General features: G+C 37.2%; 1 protein-coding gene across 1 annotated transcript in view; it reads left to right on the top strand.

The window, feature by feature from the left end:
- LOC126203702 (cell cycle checkpoint control protein RAD9A) overlaps positions 1 to 23,065 on the top strand; it is a 34,068-nt gene extending 11,003 nt beyond the window's left edge. Inside the window, exons 4-6 of the mRNA XM_049938072.1 lie at positions 4,596 to 4,767; positions 14,047 to 14,300; positions 22,020 to 23,065. Coding sequence (XP_049794029.1) covers positions 4,596 to 4,767; positions 14,047 to 14,300; positions 22,020 to 22,459 — 866 coding nt within the window. The 3' untranslated portion in view covers positions 22,460 to 23,065. The remainder of the gene's footprint in view (positions 1 to 4,595; positions 4,768 to 14,046; positions 14,301 to 22,019) is intronic.
- Positions 23,066 to 24,917: the final 1,852 nt, after the last annotated feature.

A 24,917-nucleotide genomic window follows, 5' to 3' on the forward strand; every position in this document is an offset into this window, starting at 1 on the left:
CCATCTTCAGAAGAAAATTAACTAAAACAAGCTTGCACAACTTGCCAGGATTTTTTTTTTCAAACATCAGTTCAGTTGTTTAGTCATGTGCATCATTCAGTGGAAAGATGCAAGCTCTTCAAGTATTTTCCCAGAGGTTTTATAAAATAAAGCAGTTTTTCATCACATTCTATGTGCATCTGAATGCATGGCCCAGTCACATTAATGTACCCACCAGTATTCAGTAACCACTCACAGATGGCAGGTAGAAGGACTAAGAGTGGAGGGCATTAAAGCTTTTTTTTTTTGGGGGGGGGGGGGAATGGAAAACATTGCAATCATTGTCATAATGTGGAAAAGGAGTGCTCAGTCTGATGTCCAATGGGCATGATCATTGACTTTTGAGCCAGGGGTGGAAGTATTTCCAAAATGAATAAATTTATAAACTGTCCACATGCCGCATGGATAAAGTATACTGTGCATGGCAAAATGGCGCTACCCAAAACTGGCAGTGAGGCAGCTGTGGTGTACCATGGACTTTAGATGACAGGCATGAACAATGGCTGCAAAAGTGTGTGTGAACAAGTAGTTGTGCAACTGTTGAACAATTGACCACCCTGATGAACTAAGGGGCTACCAACAGTGTTTCTCAACCATCATTCAGTGAATATTGCTGCATATGGGCCCCTGCAGCAGGCACACGGTTAATGCACCCAAACTAACTGCTGTTCATTGGTGACAAAGGCTGAAATTTTCTAGCCAACACCACCACTGGACATCCACTAAGTGGCAACAGCTATCCTTTTCAGATGAATCATGTTTTATATCCATTGAACAATGGCTGTTGGCTTGTACGTTGTGAAATGCCTGAAAGCATACACCCTGTAGCAATCATCAGAAAGGTCTAGGCCAGAGGAGGAAGAAGCATTATGATCTGGGGAATGTTTTCATGGCTTTCATTGGGTAATCTTGTCATTCTGGAAGGCAAATGGATCAACACAAGTATCCATCTATCCTTGGGGACCATATTCAGGCTTGTGAGAGGTGATCACTGGACATATACATCGTGGACAAAACAAGAAATGTGACGTCTGTAAAAGGGGTGTTCAGTAGACCAGATACCTATTATAGTTATCCTGTAAAAGCTCAAGTTCAAATACCATGTCATTTTATCTGGAAGATAAGTGGGACTGTCCTCACCAAAGTTCCAACAAAAACGACACTGAAACTATAAAAAATAAAGGAGGAAAATTGGTGAAAGCGAAAAGATAAATAACTGGCAGTGTTAAAGAAACTTTTGCCATATACAAGAAGGAATATACTGGATGGTTAGGAGTAAAGTGCAGTTACTCAAGGAGATCTGGTGTGGACTATAATTATCATATGGCAGTGAAACTTAGTAGATATGCTAATATGTGAGTGTAGAACTGAATTATGCTGGAAAAATTAGTTCTAGTTTTGGCCACCAAGTGCAAATCTGGCACTGTGAATGTCAGAAAGATCATCTATACATCTCTCTTGCATGGTATGTTACAGCAACAACAACCTCATCAATAACTGCCACTAGGACAAGACATCTTTCTCTTCCAATGTGTTTTCGAATTTCAGTATTATCTTCTTTAAACCATTTAATTATGTCGGACATCTCCTCAGACCTTTCAGTCGGCGATACTGCCTCAATGTGGCAGTTATTGCTGCCATTCACAAAAAACAGTTGCACTAACAGTGCACAGTCTCTCTTCTCAGTAGCAATACTGTTTAATCACGTTATGACGTGTAAGTGACAGAGTGGATGTCATAGTCTCATACAGAGCCAGATTTGCACCTGGTAACCAAAACTGAAACTAATTTTTTTCCAGAGTAAATTGGTTCTGTGTTTACCAAGTTTTGCTACCATATGTTAGTTACAGCCTGCAGTGGAACTCCGTGAGTAGCTGCACTTTAATTATAACTACTCGGTATAATATTATACATTGGAAGATCAAACTTTTATGCACTATGACAAAATTAGATGGTTCCACACCCATGTTTATGTGTGTATTGTGCGAATTTCAAACTTAGTGTCGTAGCTTTGAAGAACTAACTTGAATACATCACATATGACACCTTTGTCAGATGTTTGAACTCGTTAGTAGTCTGTGATGTAAAGCAAGAGACCTGTTTGTTTCAGGATTGTGGTGACTGCCCTGTAAAGGGAGGATTGGCTTTACAGACACTTCGTCTGAAAGTCACAGCAGATGAGTCTACAGAAGTTAAGTATGCAACATGGGAGAAAAATAAACTAACCAAGAAAACTTTTGCCAATGACATTTTCATTGATGAACTTGAGAAATGGACACTGAAAGCAGTAATATACCAACATCTGAAGAAATTGCAAAAGTGAAGGGATGTTACAGGCTGAAGAGCTTCACTGTGGTTTTGCTGAGAAATGGTGCGCCATTCAGCCACAGCTTAGAAGTGGTGTGTCGTTCTGCCACTAGAAGTACAAGGATGCCTTTTGAGTAATGAACAAGTTTCAATTTTTGCAGAAGTCATGTAAGTTTCAAAACAACCACCTCTGTTGCAGTTGTAAGTGATGACATGGGGCATGACCCAACAGATGCATTGTTGGCAATGTGCAAAATTCATCAACAAGTTCGATCACAGGCAGTAAAGATCATCAGTTTCCAGCGGTGCTCCTCGTCACTTCAAAAATTGTTACCAACTGTTTGAATTGACTATAGACATTTGTGCCAATGGAGAGGATATACAGTGCTTCTGGTCATGGGTAAGGGCCTTGTGATGGAGTAGGAGGTTAACTGAAGCACCATGCTACATCTCTCCAGCACAACTACAACTGCAATTCAGAATGCCAAGGATTTTACAAGAGTGGTGAAATCATACATATTTGCAGCCCTGATACTTTTGTCCAAACAGGCAAGTTGAAGAATTCTACCAGCAGAAAAAGAAAAATGGTCTAGCCAAACACCCTCTGTGAAAGTAATTCAGAAAACCCATTCCTGGACTCAAAGTGTTGAGTGAACTTGCATGAACTTTAAAGAGCAAGAAAGAAGAAATTTCATTTGTCCGGCCAAGACCTCAGAAACAGCAAGAGAATATTCAGATTCACAACCTACAAATAGGGATGTTTGTGGCCTGTATGTATGACTGTGACTGGTGGATTGCAGTGATTATAGACATCAGTTATGAGTTCACCACTGCCAGTGCTCACCTCCATTTCGCAATATTTTAAAGATTATGAGTGCCTCAGTTCCTATTTGTTCAGCAGGAAGCTGTCTCTCGATGTCAAAGTAAAATAGTGTTGCAGTTGAACACATTTTTAGTTCAGTGAATAGCTAGTTTCAGTTTTAAGCAGAGTGCACAAAAGTTGATTGCTTTGTGACCTGTAACTTCTTGAAATTTTCACATAGATTTTGCAATCATCCAGTAATGTTTGAAAAATGTGCCTCTTTACTTATCTTCCAGAAGAAATAAAATTCTGTGTCGAATAAGAATAGGTTTTGATTACTTGTGACTAATACGTGACAGCATGTTAAAAGAAACTAATGTATGGCAAAATTTTCAATTGTTTATAAAACCTGTTCAGCTGAAAATAGAAGTTCCCTTTTTCAGGGACTGTAGTGTTGTGTGGTACTAATCAAAAGAAAAAAAATACAAAAATTTTTGGGATTGTCATGAAAAAAAATCTTAGGAAAGGTGGAAGAATACAGCAAGAGAACATTCTCACACATTTTCAAACAGTGGATATCGCAGTATATTATCTTTCAAGTAAAAAATAAATAAATGAAAAAATACCTAGAACTGTTCTAAAGATGTAGCATTTTAACATTTTTCTTGAAAATAACATGTGAAGTGGTGCTCGAGGCATCATCAGCAGCTTGTATCTTAGGCCAGGTTTCTTTTTTTTTTTTTTGGACAAAAAAATGAGTTTTTTACTGTGTCCTAAATTATAACATATGTTGAATTCGATGACATTTGAGACTATGAAGATAAACCCCCTGCATGAATTGATATGGATTATGTCGGTAGTTATTAAGATATGATGAGGCTTCCAGAGGATAGACTATCATTGAGAGCTTCATGAAGCCTGTCTTCAGAGTGAAGACCACAACAACAACAATTTTGCTGAGATGATGAAAAAAGATTACGTTGCTTCACAACAGCCACTTTGACTTGATGTTTTGTGTAACTATCCTGTGAGTAAAGCTCTAGCAAAGCACTAGAACCTTTAGAACTTTTGCATGAAACTGATGCTATAATTTTCAACCTCTGCTGTTTGTGTTTTATCAGAGTGGCAGGGAGTAAACCTCTGTTTTAAAGTGTTAATTTTCCCTTTTCAACCATGTTGAAAGAAGACAGTCAAATTTCATACTACTGCATTATCTTATTCAGCATATCCCTTTATCCCCCGCCCCTTTTTAAGCAAACATGGAAATTTTACTTACGAACTAAGACATTTCTGTAGTGTGACACAGCTGAAAGTGATTTAATCTCTATTGCTGGAAATTAATAAAAATGATTACTAAGAGAACAGTTACTTAGCTGCAATTGTGGAAAAATTCTGATATGAGCTGTAGTTTATCCACATTTTCAGATTTCTTGTCTTTTTATTTCAGATCGTAGCAAGGTTATCAACACGGAGTTATGTCTGGAGCCCAGAGACTTTGAGTATTTTAAAGTAGGTACTGAAACAACAATTACCTTTTGTCTGAAGGAGTTCAAATCACTAGTTGTATTTGCTGAAAGTGTTTCTGTCCCTGTGGCCATCAACTTTAAGGAATCTGGACAGTAAGTAACACCACAATGGATAGTAAAATCTTTGGTATTTGCTTGATTTGTTCTTAGCTTAATTTTTATATAGATAGAACTTCAGTGAATGATGTGTGTATTGTTTAGTTTCTGATCCTGTGGATTTTGAGTTCAGAGCTGTCATTTAGGATGTATACAGAAATGACAATGGGGCTCATAAAACCTGATTATGTTTGTAATTTGTAACACAGTCTTAGCAGAAACACAAGAAGAAAATAATTCAAAAATCACTTACTTTCAGTATAATACTTTTCTACATTAATGCACTTTGTCCAGCATGTTTTACTGACTAGGTGATTCAAGAAGGTCTGTAAATTACTAATAACTTTCTGCCATAACCTCATTATTAATGTTTTCCGTTCATAAATTTTTTTGTATGTGGAAGTCATTTGATGTCAAGTTTTTGGGGAAGGTGGATGTGTCAACGTGGATGTGCAAACGTCAGATTCATCAGGCTTCTCCATACCAAAAGACCCTAGTCAGGTGCAACATCCCTATGAAAGGTCCCATCCTCCCATCCCTCACCCACCCCCACCCTTCCTTACACAATCCAAGGCTCTTCTCTCTAGTTAGTCCTTAAACATTCGTCTGTGTAGTATTCAGCAGTTGATTTTTCATTTGTTGCAAGACAATCTATGAGTAGAATCCTTTTACAGCCCAGGAAACCCTGTGGCAATCTTTACAGCAGATGAAGTCAGTTTTGCTCCTTTCACCCACTGGTTTGATTACTGTTTCGCTTCTGGCATGAGAAATGTGTCTGTGAATGGAGGTACAAAAAATCATTGGAAGGCATCAGTAAGCAGCACAGTTTATGTCTCATCAAGTGAAGACAGAAAAAGTATTATACATCACTTTAGTGCCTGGGCTGAGTGCTACATCTGGGATGGTGAATGGCAAAGTTTATGGAAAAATCTTTAGGTCGGAGTGCCACATACTACAAATTCCGTACCAAGTGGAGTAGAAGCCCAGATGAGATTGGTCCTAGTGGTGAGGCTTTAAAGCAGCAGCAGCAGCAGTAGTGTAGTCTAGGCAAAGACTGCCTTAGTGTGGTACCTTGTGCTCTTATAGAGCCCTGGTGGGACATGAATATGCCTGCTAACCATGATTCTGCTTTGGTGTGGCACAACATGGTTGGAGCAGTGTTGACGTGTAACTGTTTCTGAGGGAATGCCAGCTAGTGTTGTTATGATACTGCAGAAGCAACTACTTGCAGGGGTTGCACCTGTTATGTTTGGTAGAGCAGTGCTGCATGAGCCAGAAATTGCTGGCTTGGGCTGCATGATGTGTGACATAGGAGAATTTTGCACATAGGAGAATTTCAAACCTTATGACGGAGGAAATTTGCTCTCCCTCCTCAAACTGGGAAAGGTCGAAGCATGTTCTGTGTTTACAGAGCATTGCAATAATGAGCTGTGTAGAAAAGATTTTGGATGGAATGCTCAGCTGTCCCCTGGTCTGAATCAGAGCACATGGGTCCTTACCTCCAGTCAGTGTAGGTTAGAAGTAACAGTGACTGTTGGATGGAATGCTCAGCTGTCCCCTGGTCTGAATCAGAGCACATGGATCCTTACCTCCAGTCAGTGTAGGTTAGCAGTAACAGTGAAATCTTGACAACTAGACCACCCTGGAGACAATTCATGAAGACAGCATTTAATTACAAACATTCGTCATATAAGAAACATGGTTGACATTAGTTGGAAGCATAATATTCTAGCACTTCACCATTGATCTGGCTTCCATGCTTGTCTATCTTTATTCATTTGTTGTTACTATGACAATACTTTCTAGACACCAAATTTGATCAGTTAGGGCACAGGTTTCACTGGTGGTGTCCTTTCAAGGAAGTTTTTAAATTTAACCCTCTTTGACAATGCCGTTAATAGTATAACATTCACGACAAGGAGGCCAGTGCGGTGCTCCTTACTTGTTGACAGTTTTGTAATTTTTTTTCCTTCTCTAATTATGCAACAGAAACTCACCCTTGCAACTCCCAGGAAAGTGGCCTGAAGAGACTAGTTGAACTGTTCTCATCTTTTGTTTAACTCATATGTCTTAGGACCACGTATTTGTTTCAAAGTTGTCATTGTTACTGCATTTAAGGGACATGTACATGCTGAACATCTTTAAGTGCTTTAGTCACAGGTCTACCCTGGGATAGACAGAGTGCATATGATTCAGTTTTATAAAGCTTTTGTGTGATCTTCAGTAGATACAGAAGCACAGTGTATGGACCGGAGTGGCCTATAGACCTCAAGGCCTTTGAAGTAGTCTGCCCTGAGAGAGTTATGCCAGCCACAGTTGCCTACAGCGCCAGTCTCATATATAGCCTCTCCAGTGAGACTGAAGGGCTGTCACTTACCTTTTAGTGGTAATGCCTTAAGTGAATATATTGTTTGCTGTTCAGAAATTACTACCGTACCAAACCTTTGCAAGTGCTGGTATAAAGTCAGTTTTCATTAATTGCTCTCAACTGCTGCCCTGCTTACTCATTCAACATGACAGCTTGTCTGGAAAGTCTAAAATTATCAGGAAAATAGAACTGACTGGAGAAATAAGTTAAACTCTCAGGAAATTCAGAAATACTTTGGTGGGGAGTTGAACAGTTCATTTACAGAAAGAAATGTACTAAGCTATTTTGCTACAAATTTCTCTGAGATTTTGCTTTGGAACCAGTTGTTTCTGGAGTCACAAAAAACAAGATGAAGAAATGTATTGAATTGTTGTAGCATTTGTTGCTCAACTGTAACTACCTCTCGAGCAATTGCTGACCAAAGGAATGTTCACTATCATTTGTGGCTTCTTGGGGACCAGATTTGTTTCCCATTGCATGATTGTGAGTGTGACAGAGTGTAACATGTGCATGAGAATTTAGCAGTGAATTCGTCATTTACCATAAGCAAAGAAGGATTGTTTGATTAAAGTAAATATATAAATATACAGGGTGATTATAATTAAAGTTCCAGTTTCAAAATTCTGTCAAAAAGAACCACTGCTCACAATGTTATCAAATTTGAATGGAATATTAATATTACTGAAAAAGGGGGAAACTTAATGGGGGGAAAAAAAACAGAAATTTTATCACTAGGTGGAACTGTAAGCAACAGAATATCCAAAATAAAAGATGTGGGATACACAGTTGTTCCACAATTTGCATCTGAGATGCTGGGATTCTCTCAATGCACATACTACTGTTAAAGCTCTTTTACAAGAGTGGTGACTGTGTGCCAGCTCTGCAGAAGTTCCAGGCATTGAAGGATATGAAAAAAGGTAGTCTGATAACTGCCAAGGGTCTGGAGAAAATGATCATGAAATTTGAAAAGACTTTTTCCTCTGAAGTGTAGAGTGGCAGAGGAAGGGAAACAATTAATCCAACATCAGTAAAAGTTGCAGCCACAGCATTGCAAGGAGGAATCGTGTGGTGGTGTACAAACATGCAGTCCTGGGGAATTGCCCAAACTGTTGACATGCAAATGAGCATGGTGCATACATTTCTATGAAGCGTCCTTCATTACTACCCATAATAAATTATCCATGTTTAGGAGTTGGTTAATTCTGACCTACCAGTAAGACACAAATGTTGTCTCAAGAATTTCTTGCTCGCATGGAAGTAGACAGTGATCCTGTGAACAGATGAACCCCATTTCCATATCCAGGGACATGTCAATATGCAGAATTTCAGAATACAGGCAACAGAAAATCCACTTGGAGATAAACCGGTACCATTTCATTCTGCACAGGTAACTGTTTTTTGCAGGCCGATGGCATTGTTTGTCGTAGGGCCATATTTTTTTAAGGAATGGGTCCTGCAAGTCGTATTACTATACCATTTCTGGTATGTACTATGAGAGGCTTATGTGCACCAGCATCATTCCAACCCTTCAACAGTGTGGATGTGCGGTTAGGATCATTATGCAAGATGCAGCTCATCTGCATATTGCACAGCCTGTGAAGCAGCTGCTGTAGAGGCATTTTGGAAAGGATAGAATTATCAGCCATCATTATACTGCCTGGCTGTCCAGATCACACAGTATTAATCTATATGACTTCTGGGTGTGAGATTATCTGAAAGATGCAGCGTCTTCAGTGCTCCAATTACAAACATTGTGCAGTGCATTCGAAACGTGATCCCTGAGGCACTCCGATCTGTTGTGAAACATACTTTTGTGGTGGAAAACAGTGGACACCATCTTGAACAAGTCGTACACCAGTCTTGTAACAATTAGAAACCAGTACCAGATTGATTTATTTATGGCTTTTGGCACCAAGGCAATTAAAAATCAATGTCATTTCTGCTACTTATTGGTTTTGACCTTGGGACAATTAAAAACTGATTTTTTCCATCCAGTGTGATACAATCTTCATTGGTGGAATGGCTTACCTTATTAACAGTGCCATAGGTATTGAATGCCAAACTTGTGCAATCATGCACATTACCAGTACAGTGCGCAGCTCACACCATAACTGTCATATTGCAATTCATCTGTCACTTGTAGATGAACCCATTTATGTTGTGATATTTAGAAAGCCATCTAATGGTAAAATTTTTCATTAAATTTTTTCATTTCCATAAACTTTCCCCATCTTTGATAATATCCTGTTCAAATTTGACATTATTCTTATGGCATTTTGAAACTGGATCTTTAATTATAATCACCCTGTATGTCCATTTTGGAACATACATCTTGTGAAGATTGAATAGTCAGGCTTCTGTTCTTTTTTACTACTTTTAGAGCAAAATAATACTTTGCCAAGTTTCTTGCAGTGTCAAACTTCAAGTTAACAATGACCATAGTGGGAAGTGTGTCCAGTTTGAAACATGATGAATTGTTACCATCAAAGTTTATTAATATTACACCTTCCTGTGACAGCACTTGCAATGTGAGCATTTCTCATATACTTGAGATTACCATACAGGGTCATGGCATAGTGTACTTTGTTGCCAGATAATGGTAACAGTTAAATTTCCAGGGGCAGGAAAAGATTGCAGTTTTGAGAGTTGTTGATGAAACTGAAAAGTAAACTGTTGCTCATTGTCACTGTTTTAGTATGTAGCTAATGGTTTAGCTATAAATCTCCCGATCAGTACAATCACAACATCAAAAGTAATTTTTTTTTTCTGTTCTGTTTGTGGACTCTCATTAGTTTTATCAATTATGCTGAAAAATTCCTGCAGCCTTCAGTTCTGTCTGAACTTGGAGCAATGACTAATATGAGATATCTCAAAAAACTTCATTTGCAGCCATAAAAACTGGTAAATGTTGAATATGCATTCACAAACACCAAAAATTAGCCCAGAAAAATTTGAAATGTCAATCTGGAAAAACTTGAAAATCTCATGGAAGGCTCTGGATGAAACAAAGTCACTAACTTTGAAGAGGCTGAAAATATTCAAATTTTATTGATTACAGGAGAGATTGCTTTCTTGTATATGTTTTCAGCTGTGATTTATAATTTTTTTAAATTAATGCTGGAGCTGCATCTCAGTATTCACAAGTGGATACTCTTAGCTACTATGTGCTTTATATTGGTCATTTATTCAAGATCTATGTACCAAATAAGTTTACTATATTTTGTAGAGAGTTATATGCAACCATGTGCGCACCTGGTTCAAGTCACCTCCAGACTATACAGGGCATGTGCTGATCAGTGCAGACTACCTAGGTGAGCCTTCTTCATCTACAAACTATGGGGAAGAGTGTTGTACTGAGTACTGGGTACATAGTATTTAGGGAAGTGATTTGGCAGTGATTTATGGCCAAGGAAGCAGGTGCTGGGAATCATATGCTTCCCTACAGTCTATAATCTTATTTGTGTAGAGCCATGTATCAGCAAGAATACCAGAAGCCACAGCAGATGGTGTCAGCTCTTCGGCCTTGGCCTTCCATTCACTTAGATGAGAGAAGTTGTCCTTCCTTGTCTCTGGATACAATACACACAGCTTCTGTTCCAGAAAGAGGACTGTCTAACATGTGATGCTCTTGGGGGTAGTTTTCATGTGTAACATTTTAAATGATAGCTCTTTATGTTCAGACAAGACATCAGCAATTAGTTTACCACCCATTTTCACAGACATAGAGATGATTGTGGAGTAAATTTCAAGATTTTTTGAAATGTCTCTTGTGCTCCATAATTTACTAGAGAGTATATCTTAGTGTATTAAGAGAATGTGGAACATATCTTTTTGAATACCTCGGGTGTAAACGGTGGTAAGAGACAGTCAATGAAAAACAGAGCTATTGCATATAAAACATGATACGTGAATGCACTAATGGCAACTTTTGCGCGTAAATAGTGGTAACTGCCAGAAACGTAGGTGCTGGCTGTACAAGGGCTATCCAGAAAATGACAGATTTTGAAATTAAACAATTAACAATATGGGAAAATCAAATTTTATTATATATGTTTTGAAGGTGCACTCTTAAACTATTTTTCTGCTTAATTGCCATTCAAACTGAGGCACTTATCATACTGTGGCACAAGTTTTTCAGTACCATCTCTGTAGAAATCTGCTGCCTGCAATCACAACCACTGGTTTATACCAGCATGCAGTTTGTCATCAGTATCAAAACACTGTGTTGCAAGACATGTCTTTATTCTGGGAAGAGATGGTAGTTGCTTGGCGCCAAATCTTGGCTGTGTGGTGGACAATCAAACCCCTCTCATCCAAAATCCCGTAGGAGATCATAGGTATGACTGACTGTGTGTAGATGTGCATTGTGAAAAAAAAAATGTACTACTTTTCTCTGACATTTGTTTTGTATTGCCCATCTTAACTTTGTCATTGTTGGACAATACCTCTCTGAGGTAAATGTCATGCCTTATTCAAGGAAATAAATGAGAATCACTCCCTTGAGTTCCAAAACGCAGTAGCCATGATGTTTCTTGCTGTCATCATTTGCAAGAAACATCTTGGGAGAATTTGTGTGTCCCCATTCCATCAACTTAACTTTTTGTTCCACAACTGACATGCTTTGGTCGAGTCTCATTTCCAATTACCATATGATCAATAACTTTGTTACCATTTTTCTCATAATCTTTGAAGAAGATCAGCACTTCAGCCAGTGTGTGGTCTTCCACTAGGATTTTGGGAACCCACCTGGCACAAAATTTGTTGTGACCAAACTTCTCCTCCACAGTTTCATGCACCAATCTCTGTGAAATCTGGGGAAATGTTGCAAAAGTGATGACACGATGTTTTTCATGAACTTTTTTGATGATTCTCATCACCAGTTCGTTGTTCACAAGACTAGGCCTACCGCTGCGATCCTCATCATGAACATTGTTACAGCCATTTTTAAAATCGATGCACCATTTCCTCACCCAGCTTTCACTCGTTATTTCTTTTCTGTACGCATCACAAGGGTTGTGATAAATTTCAATTGGTTTGCAGTTTTTTGCCAACAAAAACCTAATCACAGGATGCACCTCACAAGTGGTGGGATTTTCTGTTGTAGTGCACATTTGAACATGTCACAGAAAGCAAAGTAGCAGAGGAACAGACGATATGCTACCACCACTGGATGCATACTGAGTATAGGAACATTATGGCATAAACATGGCAGCTGTAGCCCTGCCCACTACAGCTATAGACCAAAATGTCTGTCACTTTCTGGATAGCCCTTGTAGTAATGTGTGTGGTTTCGTGCTAGGAAAATGTATTTCAGGGTCGATTTGTACAAATCTGAGGAGGATAACTATGACTCAGATAAAGATCCTGAACACAAATGCACTTCGAAAGCCATTGGTATTCAGGTAAGGGTGAATAATCCTTTAAGCAAGTAAACCATGTTAAGCTGTGTCCCTTAACATTGTTTAAATGAATTTATTTGACAGTGTTATGGCTGCAGTTACAAGGATCATCCTTAATGTCATAGATTACATTTTGAGGTTGTTATACGTCATTATTTCAAAACTTGGTAATGCAAATCTTAGAATCATAAAGTGAAACAATTTAGACCTTTTAAATTTGTATTTTGGAGAGGTTTCACAGTAATGTTTTGATAAGTGGCCCAGCAAGTAAACAGTGATAAGTCAATGGTAATTCTTGTTAAGTGCAGTCAGTTTGCAAGTGAACAATGTTAAGCAACCATTGAGATATTTTTAAGAATAAAATTTTGAATATATTTATGATTTTAAAGCTATGTCATTACTCAAGAATTACTTGACAATAGTGACTTATCTGAATTAAAAAATCACAATGGCTGTCGTTGATATATCTTATGTATGACATTTTATTGAAACTTTGCTGTGCAATTTCTCAACACAACCAACTTGTCCCTTACCTTGTTTACAGCTAAGGTCTTCATTTGTGCATTTGCTCTGTTATGTGTTCAAGTTCTAATAATATTTTGGAAAGATGACCATGTTTACAATTTTAACAGTTTAAGTGAGGCAATGAAAAAGATTGAATGCAGTTTTAACTGAATTACTATTTTATGCACTTTAAAATGTCATGTGCTTTAACCACATTCTTACCCCCCACCCCAACAATTGAAAGTTTAAAGGAACTGAAGGAGAAGAAGAAGAAGAAGAAGAAGAAGAACCACAACCACATTCTTCTCAGAATATTTGAGGCAAGCTTGCTAACAAGCTTGCCATTGAGGTAGCTCCCTAAATCCTAAAAAGAGAGGAGAGGGCAGTGCGAATGAGAGGGTGAACATTGTAATGCAGACTTTAGACTATAGCACAGATTGAATTTCTGCCTCGTTGTATTAAGGTCATTCAAACTGAACATCTACAGACTTGTCACAGAACAGAAGGGAACATCACCATAACATCACATTGCCCTGTTTATATAACTGTAAGTGTGAGGTTATGAGATAGTATACATCTTGTAAAAAGTTTGGTGAGTTGCAACTGCCTGAATAGCTCAGTCAGTAAGAGCATTGCACATGATAGGTAAAATTTTGGGTTTGACTCCCAGTCCAGAATAGAGTTTTAACCTGTTAGGAAGTTTCAAAACAGCACACACTCCATTAAAGAGTAAAAGATTCATTTTGGAAATAATAATTTGGATGACTTTTTTGCTACAACACTTCTGCCAGTCAGCTATACATACAGGATTGGCTAACTGCAATTTTTTCTCCCTTCAAACATTCATAGTTGGATTTCATCAAGGAAGTGTTGCCATGTTAAATTTATATTAAAATGATGTTAATTAATTCAGAACTGAGTTTTGGTATAAGTAATTGGATGCTTTCTGTTTAAAATTGTGTCTGTCAGAAGGTAATGTAACATTTCTTCATTTTTTTCCCTCAGGCCAGTTGTGTTTATGATAAGCAATAAACCAACATTTGAGGCTCATTTTGTTCTTGCAACTTTATCAACTGACAGTGACTCACAAAGCCAGACATCACAAAAATCGAAAAGTTCTGTGAAAGAAGACAAGAAACAAGACAATGCTGCTGCAAAAGCTAAAACAACACAACCCAGTAGCAATCAAAACAGCACTCAAGAAGTGCTGCTCAAGCAGAGTGCCATGGTGGATCCTGTTGTGGCACCAATTGAAAATGGTATTGCATTTATTTTTTCTTGCAACATTGTTTCAGATGGTTCAAATGGCTCTGAGCACTATGGGACTTAACATCTGAGGTCATCAGTCCCCTAGAACTTAGAACTACTTAAACCTAACAAACCTAAGGACATCACACATATCCATGCCCAAGGCAGGATTTGAACCTGTGACCGTAGTGGTCGCGGAGTTCCAGACTGAAGCGCCTAAAACCGCTCGGCCACAACGGCCGGCACAACTTTGTTTATTAGAAGGCAATCACAACCTTAAATTTCTTTGAGTGGTAAATGTAATTTATTGTAGCGACAATAGGAAACAAAGAGGATACTAAGTCATTAAAAATGGTGTCACTGTGGTTGTCATGGAAGATCTAATATAGAAAAATTGTTAGGGAGGAATAGGTTACTTATGAATGCAAAAATAAGGTTGGGAATCCATTGGGCTAATCTTTGCAATTTATGCGTCTTTTGTTTGTTTTGCTATTCAGTTGATTATAGATGTTTTTTTGCATGTTTATCAAATATAACAAAAACATGGATATCTATAGATGTCACCTGCTACTTGCCAGATTAATATGTGTAGTACAAATGTTTAGGGTAGTGCGGGCTAGTCTTACATCAGTGCAGTGCATGTTGAAGAAAAATAATCAATTCAGGTGTGCGGCTGGTCCCGGCGGAGGTTTGAGTCCTCCCTCGGGAATGGGTGTGTGTGTTTGTCCTTAGAATAAGTTAGGTTAAGTAGTGTGTAAGCATAGCGACTGATGACCATAGCAGTTAAGTTCACACACATTTGAACATTTTAATCAATTCAGGGTTGTATTAAAAATAAAAATGAGGATTAGTTTTTTGTAGTTATTTCTTTTGGTATCTGTTAATTGCTTTAAAAAGTATCTTTATGGCATTCCGGTCTAAGATGCTGGAGTTGGTGGTCTTTTGCTTGTGTGTGTGAATGGTGTGTCTGTCTCTCTTTTACTGATGAAGACTAAGGCTGAAAGCTTTATGTAAGTCTCTTTTAATTGTGCCTGTTTGCAACTTGTGTGTCCTTTTTAAGGTATGTAGCAATCTGTCTTTTTCTACATTGTTGATATTCCTACCTGGAGTTTCCATTGTTTGATATGATTATGGCATAATTTCAGGCTTCAAGAAACATTTACTTTTTTCGCCGCAGGTGGTGAGAACTCCTATGAACGTTATGCTGTGGAGATGTACAATAGATGTTAAGCAATTAACTGAAAAGAAATTTAAAAATATTCTTATATTTATAATGGCTAATGAACTTTTACATGAATATTTGGAAACCCAGACACTTGTGGGAGCAATACTGGCTGAGATATAGTCACTTGTTTGCCTCCATGCCTGACGTGGTGCAGAGTGAGTGTGAATTTCTGGTGACTTTGAGCTGTTATGTCTTGGGCAATGTTTTGTTGAAAGAAATGAGATTTAACCATCTTGTGCAATTTTATGCATTCTCTTAAGAATAATAATGAAAGGAATTTTATGAGCCATATTCAGCCAAAAAATTTGAGACAAAATCATCTGAAAAAATAGGTGCCAGAGAAAGTTCAGAATTTGGTTTTTTCTGTCTCATGGGCTAAAGGTATGGGGAACATGAAACTTGACATGTAGTAATCTTAGAACACAGGGGTTCTCAAATATAAAGTTTTGTTTATGTACCACTTTCCAGTAGTGAATGAATGAAGTGCAAAGTTGAAGATTGTGTAAAAAGATAAAAATTCAGTCTCTTTGAGCTCATTTTGCAAAAAATTTTGTTCTATAAAACTTTCAAAACTGGACTCATTAGGAAGAGCATACTTTTGATTATCCAATGTAAGCTAACAATGCTAGACATTTTGAATCAAAGTTGGGCACAAAAATTGCAGCATGAAAAAAATCTGAACTTCGGATTCTTATATCTCACAGAGTAAATGCATACTGATCATAAAGCTTTATATATAATAGGTCGGTATCACCAGGTTGTAGAATACAAAATTTCATTCACCTACTATTTTACAATAATCTACAAATTTGACAAAAATATGAGAAATTTTGTGAGAAAGAGGAAATAGGGTATATGCGACACTTCTTTTACAAATACTGTTTTCTATTAAAGCTTCAAAACTGGTCTCATGGTCTCATTCGGAAAAAAAAAAAAAAAAAAAAAAAAAAAAAAAAGAAAAAGAAAAAAAAAAACAGAGCAGTGGGTTTAATTTCCAACAGGGGCTAACAATGCTGCATACATTGAAACAAACTGACGAAAAATCTCACTGTGAATAAATTTTTTATTTTGGCCTGTCATATCTCGTAGATTAAAGGTGTGGTAAACATGAAACTGTGGCCACAAAAGCTTAGGTTTTCCATTGTAAAATATCATTCTCATACCACTTTCTAAATTTCTACAAAATCAGTTGAAACCTGATTTTCATAAAAATTGCTGAAATATATAACACTGAATTAGGATTTCCATAATTAATATGAAACAATTTAATGCTGGAAAGAGTATGTTTTCAGGCATTCAGAAAATCATATTCAGTCGGCACTAACAGTACTTGACAATGACGGACAAATTCGGTGACATGTACAATGGAGACAGGTTGCGTTACAGCAATCTGTTGCCCATGTTTAATTGTGTGTGGTTTTGTTTTCAAATTGACAACTAATATCTCACTGTGTTGCATTGGACCACAGTGACAGTGTCACTGCCAATTCAAGAACATGAATCCCATCACCATAGGGGCCATGCCTAGTAGCTGTACAGTACTAGCTACAGGTAGGTTTCTTTATCCAGGTTCCCAAGCTGGTAATCCGGTTTCCAAATTTAGGTTTCAAAGTCTTGTTATGGTACCTGTCTGCTTACAAAGCCATTTGCTAAGTACTTATCTCCGATTCTCAAATATATGGGCATATGTCATATAGGCGGTGATCAAAAAATAATATCAATTTTGATTTTAAACTTCTCAACATTGCAACATTATTGACATATTAACAGAACAAAATGACACACTAATAAAATACATGCCTCCTCGAGCCCAAGCTCATTCATTTTATTGACCTAAAAGCTAGGATACATTTTGCATACAAATACACCTCATTTCGAAGCTTCCCATTTCTTTAATATCAACATCTGGCCGAGAGTATGTTTCCAGAAATTGGACCGCAGAAAGTGGCTCAAAAAGTTTGAAAAATGTAAGTTTTAAAGGAAACAGTATTTGTAAAACAAGTGTTGAATATACCCTATTTGTAGTTTACTGGAAAATAATAGGTGAATGAAGTTCAGTCTACCATCCTACCGTATATAAAGTTTCATGTTTAGCATTGGTTTTTGCACCCAATTTTGATTCAAATTGTCTAGCATTGTTAGCCCGTGAACCTAACCTAACCTAACCTAACCTAACCTAACCTAAATGGCAATCAAGTATGCATTTTTTTGTGGTTAAAACCATTATCTTTCTAATGACCCAAAAGTTTTATAGATCATAGTTTTTTTGCAAAATCAGGTCAAAGATACAGCATTTTTGATCTTTTTACAAAATCTTTCTCTTTGCATTTCATTAATTGGAAAGTGGCACGTAAACAAAACTTTGTAGTTGAGAATCTTGTGTTGTTAGATTAGAACATACAAAGTTTCATGTTCATCATACATTTAGTCTCTGAGATATGAGAAGGCAAACTTCTCCTTTGTTACTTTATTATAAATTAGCTGTCAGGGCTGAACCAGAAGCTTTAGGATATTCTTCAGAAGTCTACAGTCTGTAAAGAAAATTTTATTGTAGACTCATCAATGTGTGATAAATGTGGAAGGATGACATTTCTTTTGCCAAATTTTTCTTTCATTTTCCATGACCAAATCCCTTCTCTTTCTATCTCCTTGGTTGTATCGCTAAAAGTCTGAATCATTGTCAGCAGTATTTCTGAATCAGAAAGAGAAACAGACACAATGTAGAAATAGGCCTCATTCATTTACCAGTGGGTGCTGATTTTGTCATTGTTTAAGGGAGGAAATGTACACATGTAGTCTTCTTGCCATGCAAGCTTTCATATAGCCCACACTTTCTTTTGCATCTTTGTGAGTTTAGATCAAAAATAATTGTTGATATGTGTAGTATTTTTGATAAAGATAAGTAAAGTCAAGTAGGTCATCATATTTTGATGTTCTTTTTTTTAAATATGTACTGTTCAGTCTTAACCTGCAAAGAATTTTATTTCATGCATTCACAGATGGCTACTTTTGAATGTTGGCTCTTCTTGCTCCATCCCCACATATATCATTTGATGTGAAATATCTAGTTGTAAAATATGTTATGCATGGACTACATGTAACTGCAGACTTACAATACACCATGCACAGGGTGCAAGCCTACAGACGAATGCAGTCTGTACACACCTGCATCTTAATGCATACTTTATTTTATGGTGTGATAGTTCATATTATATGGACAAATAGTCATTTGTAAAGACAAAAAATAAAAAAATGGATAAAACAACTTTGTGATTAATCGGTTACAGTGCCAGGGCGCAATGCTATCATTGTGCAGTTAGTCATACTAAACCAGGCTGTACATACATGAAATGCATTTGCAGTTGTGAATACAAACAACCATCAGCTGCATAAGGGAATGATGACAAGGAAAATTTGTGCCGGCCCGGGACTGGAGCACAGATTTCTCGCTTTATGCGAGTGGTCACCTTCACCACTTTGGCTATCCATGCTCGATTCATGGCCAGAACCAAACTTCCATATGTCATTGTTCCTGTGCCATAACATGTATGTGTACACACATTATGTAATTCCTGTACAGGGGAGAACATTTTGATTGAAAGTTAGTGCCTGGTATCAGTGGATAAATGTGATATTCTATCATTCTTCTTAACAACATGGGCATTGCTGCATCAAAGCTCTACATGTGCATACAAAACAAGAAACTGAGCTTGCATGTTCTGCTAAAAGAAGAACTACAATTGCCTGGCAGTTATGTCAATAGAAATGTAGACTGGACAGTATAAGAAAGTCTTGTACTTACCTCATAGAGGAGACATTGAGTTACAGAGAAGCACAATGAGCAACTGCTAAAATATTTAACCTTTCAGACAAAAGTCCTTCTTCTGAATTAGAAATCGTACAACACACATACGTGTGTGTGTGAGTTGTGTTTATGTGAAGAGAGTGTGTGTGTGTGTGTGTGTGTGTGTGTGTGTGTGTGTGTGTGTGTGTGTGTTTTTTTCTATTTTGAAAAAATGTTATCTGAAAGCTTAAATATTTTAGCAACCTTTTTTGATTGTGCTTGTCTGTGACTCCAACACTTCCTCTATTTGTTGAGTAGCAATTTGTTGTTGTTGTTTTCATCATCTTCAGCCCAAAGACTGATTTGATAGCGCTCTCCTTCCTACTCTATCCTGTGCAAGCCTCTACATCTCTGAATACCCAATGACACCTACGTCCTTCTTAATCTGCGTACTGTATTCATCTCTTGGTCTCCCCTTAAGATTTTTACACCCCGCACTTCACTCCAATACTATGTTGGCGATCCCTTGACATCTAAGAATGTGTCCAGTCAGCTGATGTCTTTTTCTAGTCAGGTTATGGTACAAATTCCTTTTCTCCCCAATTCTGTTCAGTACCTCCTCATTAGTTACATGATCTACCCACCTAATCTTCAGCATTCTTCTGTAGCATCTATTCTCTCCTTGTCTCAACTGTTTATCATCCACATTCCATGCACGGCCACACTCGGTACAAATACTTCTGGAAAAATCTCCCAAACACTTAAATCTATGTTTGACATTGACAAATTTATTTTCTTCAGAAACAATTTTCTTCCCATTGCTAGTCTACATTTTATATCCTCTCTACTTCGGCTGTCATCAGTTATTCTGCTGCCCAAATAACAAAACTCATGTCCTGTTTTAAGTGTCTCATTTTCTAATATGATTCCTTCAGCATCACCTGATTTAATTTGACTAGATTCCATTATCCTTGTTTTGCTTTTGTTGATGTTCATGTTATACCCTTCTTTCAAGACGCTGTCCATTCCATTCAACTGCTCTTCCAAAACCTTTGTTGTGTCTGACAGAATCACAGTGTCATCGGCAAACTTCAAAGTTTTTATTCCTTCTCCCTGAACTTTAATTCCTGCTCCAAATTTTTCTTTTGTTTCCTTTGCTGTTTGGTCATTGTACAGATTGAATAACATTGGCAATAAGCTACAACCTTGTCATACTCCCTTCGTAACCACTGCTTCCTTTTCATGCCCTTCAACTCTTCTAACTGCTGTCTTGTTGTAAATAGCCTTTCACTCCCTGTATTTTACCTCATCTACCTTCAGTATTTAAAATAGAGTATTCCAGTCAACATTGTCAAAACCTTTCTCTCTGTCTAGAAACATAGGTTTGCCAATCCTTAACCTATATTCTAAGACATAGGGTCAGTATTGCCTCACCTGTTCCTACATTTCCCCAGAATCCAAACTGATTTTCACTGAGGTCATTCTACTGCAAAGAATTTGTGGTAGTATTTTGCAACTATGACTTATTTAACAAGTAATTTATAGGTCATCACCCATTTCTGTAATATTCTATAATATTTCCTTCAAGTTCATCTCCTTTGTATGGACACTCTGTAGTAATATTCATACTTTGGAATTGTAATTATTACATTCTTCATGAAGTCTGAGGTTATGTCTTGGCTGGCTCTCCTAAGACTTTCTGTAGTTCGGATGGAATGTCGTCTACTCCCGGAGCCTTGTTTCAACTTTAGTCTTTCAGTTCTCTGTTGAATTCTTCTTGCAGTATCATATCTCCCTTCTCATCTTTATCTGTGTCCTCTTTCTTTTCTATAATATTACCTTCAAGCTTATCTCCATAATATAGACCCTCTGTATACTTCTTCCACCTTTCAGCTTTCCCATCTTTGCTTAGGACTGGTTTTCCATCTGAGCTCTTGATATTCATACATCTGCTTCTAGTTTCTCCATAGGCCTCTTTAATTTTCCTGTAGGGGGTATCTGTTTTTCCCCTAGTGAAATATGCTTTTAAATCCTTACATTTGTCCTCTAGCCATACCTGCTTAGCCATTTTTCAGTTCCTGTCAATCTCATGTATTAAACGTTGGTGTTTCCTTTTGCCTGCTTCATTTGCTTTATCCTTTCTTCAATAAAATTCAATATCTCTTGTTTTGTCCAAGGATTTCTATCACACCTTGTATTTTACCCTGTTTGATCCCCTGCTGCCTTCGGTATTTCATCTCTCAGAACCACCCATTCGTCTTCTACTGTATTCCTTTCCCCTGTTCTAGTCAACCACTTCCTAATGTTCTCTCTGAAACACTCAACCTGGATAGATTGAAAACCAGGTTATTGATTAGCAATATATCCTCTTCAGATTGTTGTTACTCCGTCCTGGACTTTCCATGGTTCAGATGTGTTGTACTGTTATATGTGTAAAGTAGAAGAGCAATATATTGTATATTTGAAGGAAAATACTGGACCATAGTTGTGATTTTTAACATCCGTTTGCATCAAAGTAATTTTAAGCAGCTTTAGGAAAACACTGAAAATCTGTTTAAGGATTGGAAGTCAAGGCCTTCCGAATAGGAACAATCTTGTTTTAGTTTTGCAGCTTCTCCCTTTGTCTATGATTCATTAATACTTTCTCAAACATATTTTAATATGTGTACTCCCTATTCTCTCTTCTGCAGATTCATTACTTAAAAAGACTCTTTATTACAGGACGAACAGCACGTGATGAAGCACTGGGAGCTGAAGAAATTTTTGAAATGTTCTGTGATGACACAGAACCAGCAGAGGGCTGCTCACAGGTGTACACTGCAAATAACCAAAGATCGAAAGATGTTCCATCTTCCAGCAAAACAGCTATGAAAAGGGACATAGCTAACAGAGATTGTGAAATGGATGTCGACGAAAACATGGATGTTCTTGACAATCATGAAAGTTGTGATACCTTCTACAGTAGAAATAGCTGTACTTATCAGACTAGTAGACTACCGACAAGATTGTCTGATTGTGAAGATGATATGGTGCCCAGTTCCCCACCTAGTAAAAAAGCACGTTATGTTTTCAAAAAGTGCTTTGAAGCTACATTTGACCCACAAAATATTCCAGGGCATGATATTGTTCTTGCAGATGATTCTGCTGGTGAAAGTGACTGATTTTGTGTCAGTAAGACTGCAAAGGTGCCTGAGACGTGATAATTTATCTCAGGTTGACAGTCAAACATGCTGTATTTTTGTATTATAATTGTGAATATAATTTGTTTCTTTTACAAATTGTTGAAATTGTGAACACTCTTTGTACCATTTTTCAGTTATTTAGTTCAAAGTCAATTTTTAAATGAAATGTCTGTAATAGTGACTTTCAAATTAGTTTAGTTTGACACAGTGAACATTCTTTGAGAATGTAGTCTTCCTTGGCAAATTTGATTGATGAAATCTTCTTGGCCTATCAGTCGAGTTGTAGCATCATTTCACCTCAAGATGACAAATTTGAAACTTGTCAAAATGTTGTGGCAACATGACATCACAACTCGGCAGATAAACCTGGAAGATTTCATCGAAAAACATTAATTTTGTTAAAGGTAAGGTTGATATATACCATGAGCGCAAAATTATTTTGTTGTTGTTGGTTTCTCTCATCTTTAAGTTTTCATGTGCCCCATCATGAAATGCTATTGCATAATTTGGATACTGAGTATTTGTGAGTGAAGTGTTTCTGAAATAAGATACTTTTTACTTCAATATGAACCTTCTTTAACTATATTTACTGTGTTGTTTTTCATAACCTCTTAACCATTTAAAATATGTTTCCCTAAACCTTATAAAGGTCCATTAGGGGGACTTGTAGGTGAGTAACTGTCAAATTCTCTGTAGTTTACTGAACGAGAAAAAGTTTACTTCCATGAAAATGGACCACAGAAAGTACCAAAATTAGAGGAATGTAAAAGTGCCTGCACGCACCACAATGTCCCCATGGCACACAGTCAGCTCCGTTAAAAATAAAGTTTTACTCTCATTTCTTTCATTTTTATGACTTTTTAGTCTGTAAGTAGGATAACCTGCAAAGGTTTTACAGTTGCTTATCTTTTGTTTATGTAGAGAGTTGTTTGCTGTTGTTTTGGCGCAAATATTTTGTTTACAGCAAAGCAATTGTATGCGTGAGTTTCTTATTGTGTGCATGAGTTTCTTAATTCACTTGAAAGCAATGGGAAGAATTAAGAAGTTCAGTGTAAAACAACATAAATTTTATGGAAATCGGTTCATCAAATGGATTAACTCTGCTAATACTGAAATACAATGTAACACAACACTTGAATCCCCTTCAATTACTCCACATGCTTCGAAGCGAAAACTGAAGTATGTGGACAATGGGCTTGACAGTATTAATGTTGAGACACTACCTATTTATTCAGTTAGAGGTGCAAGATTATGTACAAGACTGAGGAATTTGAAGGGAAAGAAATTAGCTGATGGTACATGCGTTAATGGAAATGTTCGGCTTACAGACAAAGAAATAGCAGGTTGCAGTAACCTTGTTTCATAAATCCTCCACAAATGACAACACCTGTCATGCACTCTGCCCACCTGGCAGTGATTCATGGTGTGGGTGTGGGTGCCAGAGGGCTGTAACTCAAGGTGAGACCTACAACCATTAACATTCTTTGCCATTTGCTATAATAGAAGTTATAAAACCTGTATGTAGGGATCTTAGTGGCACAACATTATTAGAGAAATGTTTACATGGTAGGACTCAAAATCCAAATGAAAGTTTCAACAATTGTATATGGGAACAGATACCAAAAACTGTTCTAGTAGGACTAAATACTTTGAAAATAGGTGTGCTAGGTGCTGTTCTATGTTCTTAGTGATGGTGTAGTGTGAAGGCTAAATGTTATGGAATTGATGGGAGTGCCTCGTGGACTGAGTATACATAGAGCTCTAATAGCCAATGACCAAAAGAGACTCTTTGAAGCAGAAAAATCATTGTTGGAAGTCACCAAAGACGCAAGAATAAGAAGTGTGGAAAAGAGAAGGGAGGAAGAACAACACAGGAAACAAGATGAATATGGACCTGGGATGCATTAGTGCCATGCAGGGTTAATAGAAAAAGCGAGTCCTAACTTGAACTTGAATTTCCCAAAAGTTAAATTATTTCATGTTCTGGAACACTTTTGCTAAAAGCTATTGAATATAGAGAGCTGAAATTTTGTATACTGTCTTAAAAACATGCTCAACTAAAAAGTAGACTACTCTTGTGACTTAACTTTGAAAATAAAATGTTTATTGAAGAAAAACTGTGAATTCATTTCAAACTTTTTGGTAATCATACTTAAATTCTTTTTGTACCACAATTTATGACAGTGCCTTCTTTTCAGTTATCTGCTTTAGAGAGAATAGTGTAAAGAACTTGCAGGAAAAAAATAAACCTTCTACTTTGTTTGTATTTTGAGTAATGTGTACCTGTAATATACATAAATAATTAGCTAATTAGCACAGTTTATTTCACACCCAACAAAAAAATACGATAAAAAAGTGTGAGAGCTAAAGCTGTGGTTCATACATAAAAATGTTCCCAAAAGATGGTAAGCATTATATGGGCTTACAAATCTTATTC

This window comes from Schistocerca nitens, chromosome 9 (assembly GCF_023898315.1).
Source record: "Schistocerca nitens isolate TAMUIC-IGC-003100 chromosome 9, iqSchNite1.1, whole genome shotgun sequence".
Taxonomy (NCBI): domain Eukaryota; kingdom Metazoa; phylum Arthropoda; class Insecta; order Orthoptera; family Acrididae; genus Schistocerca; species Schistocerca nitens.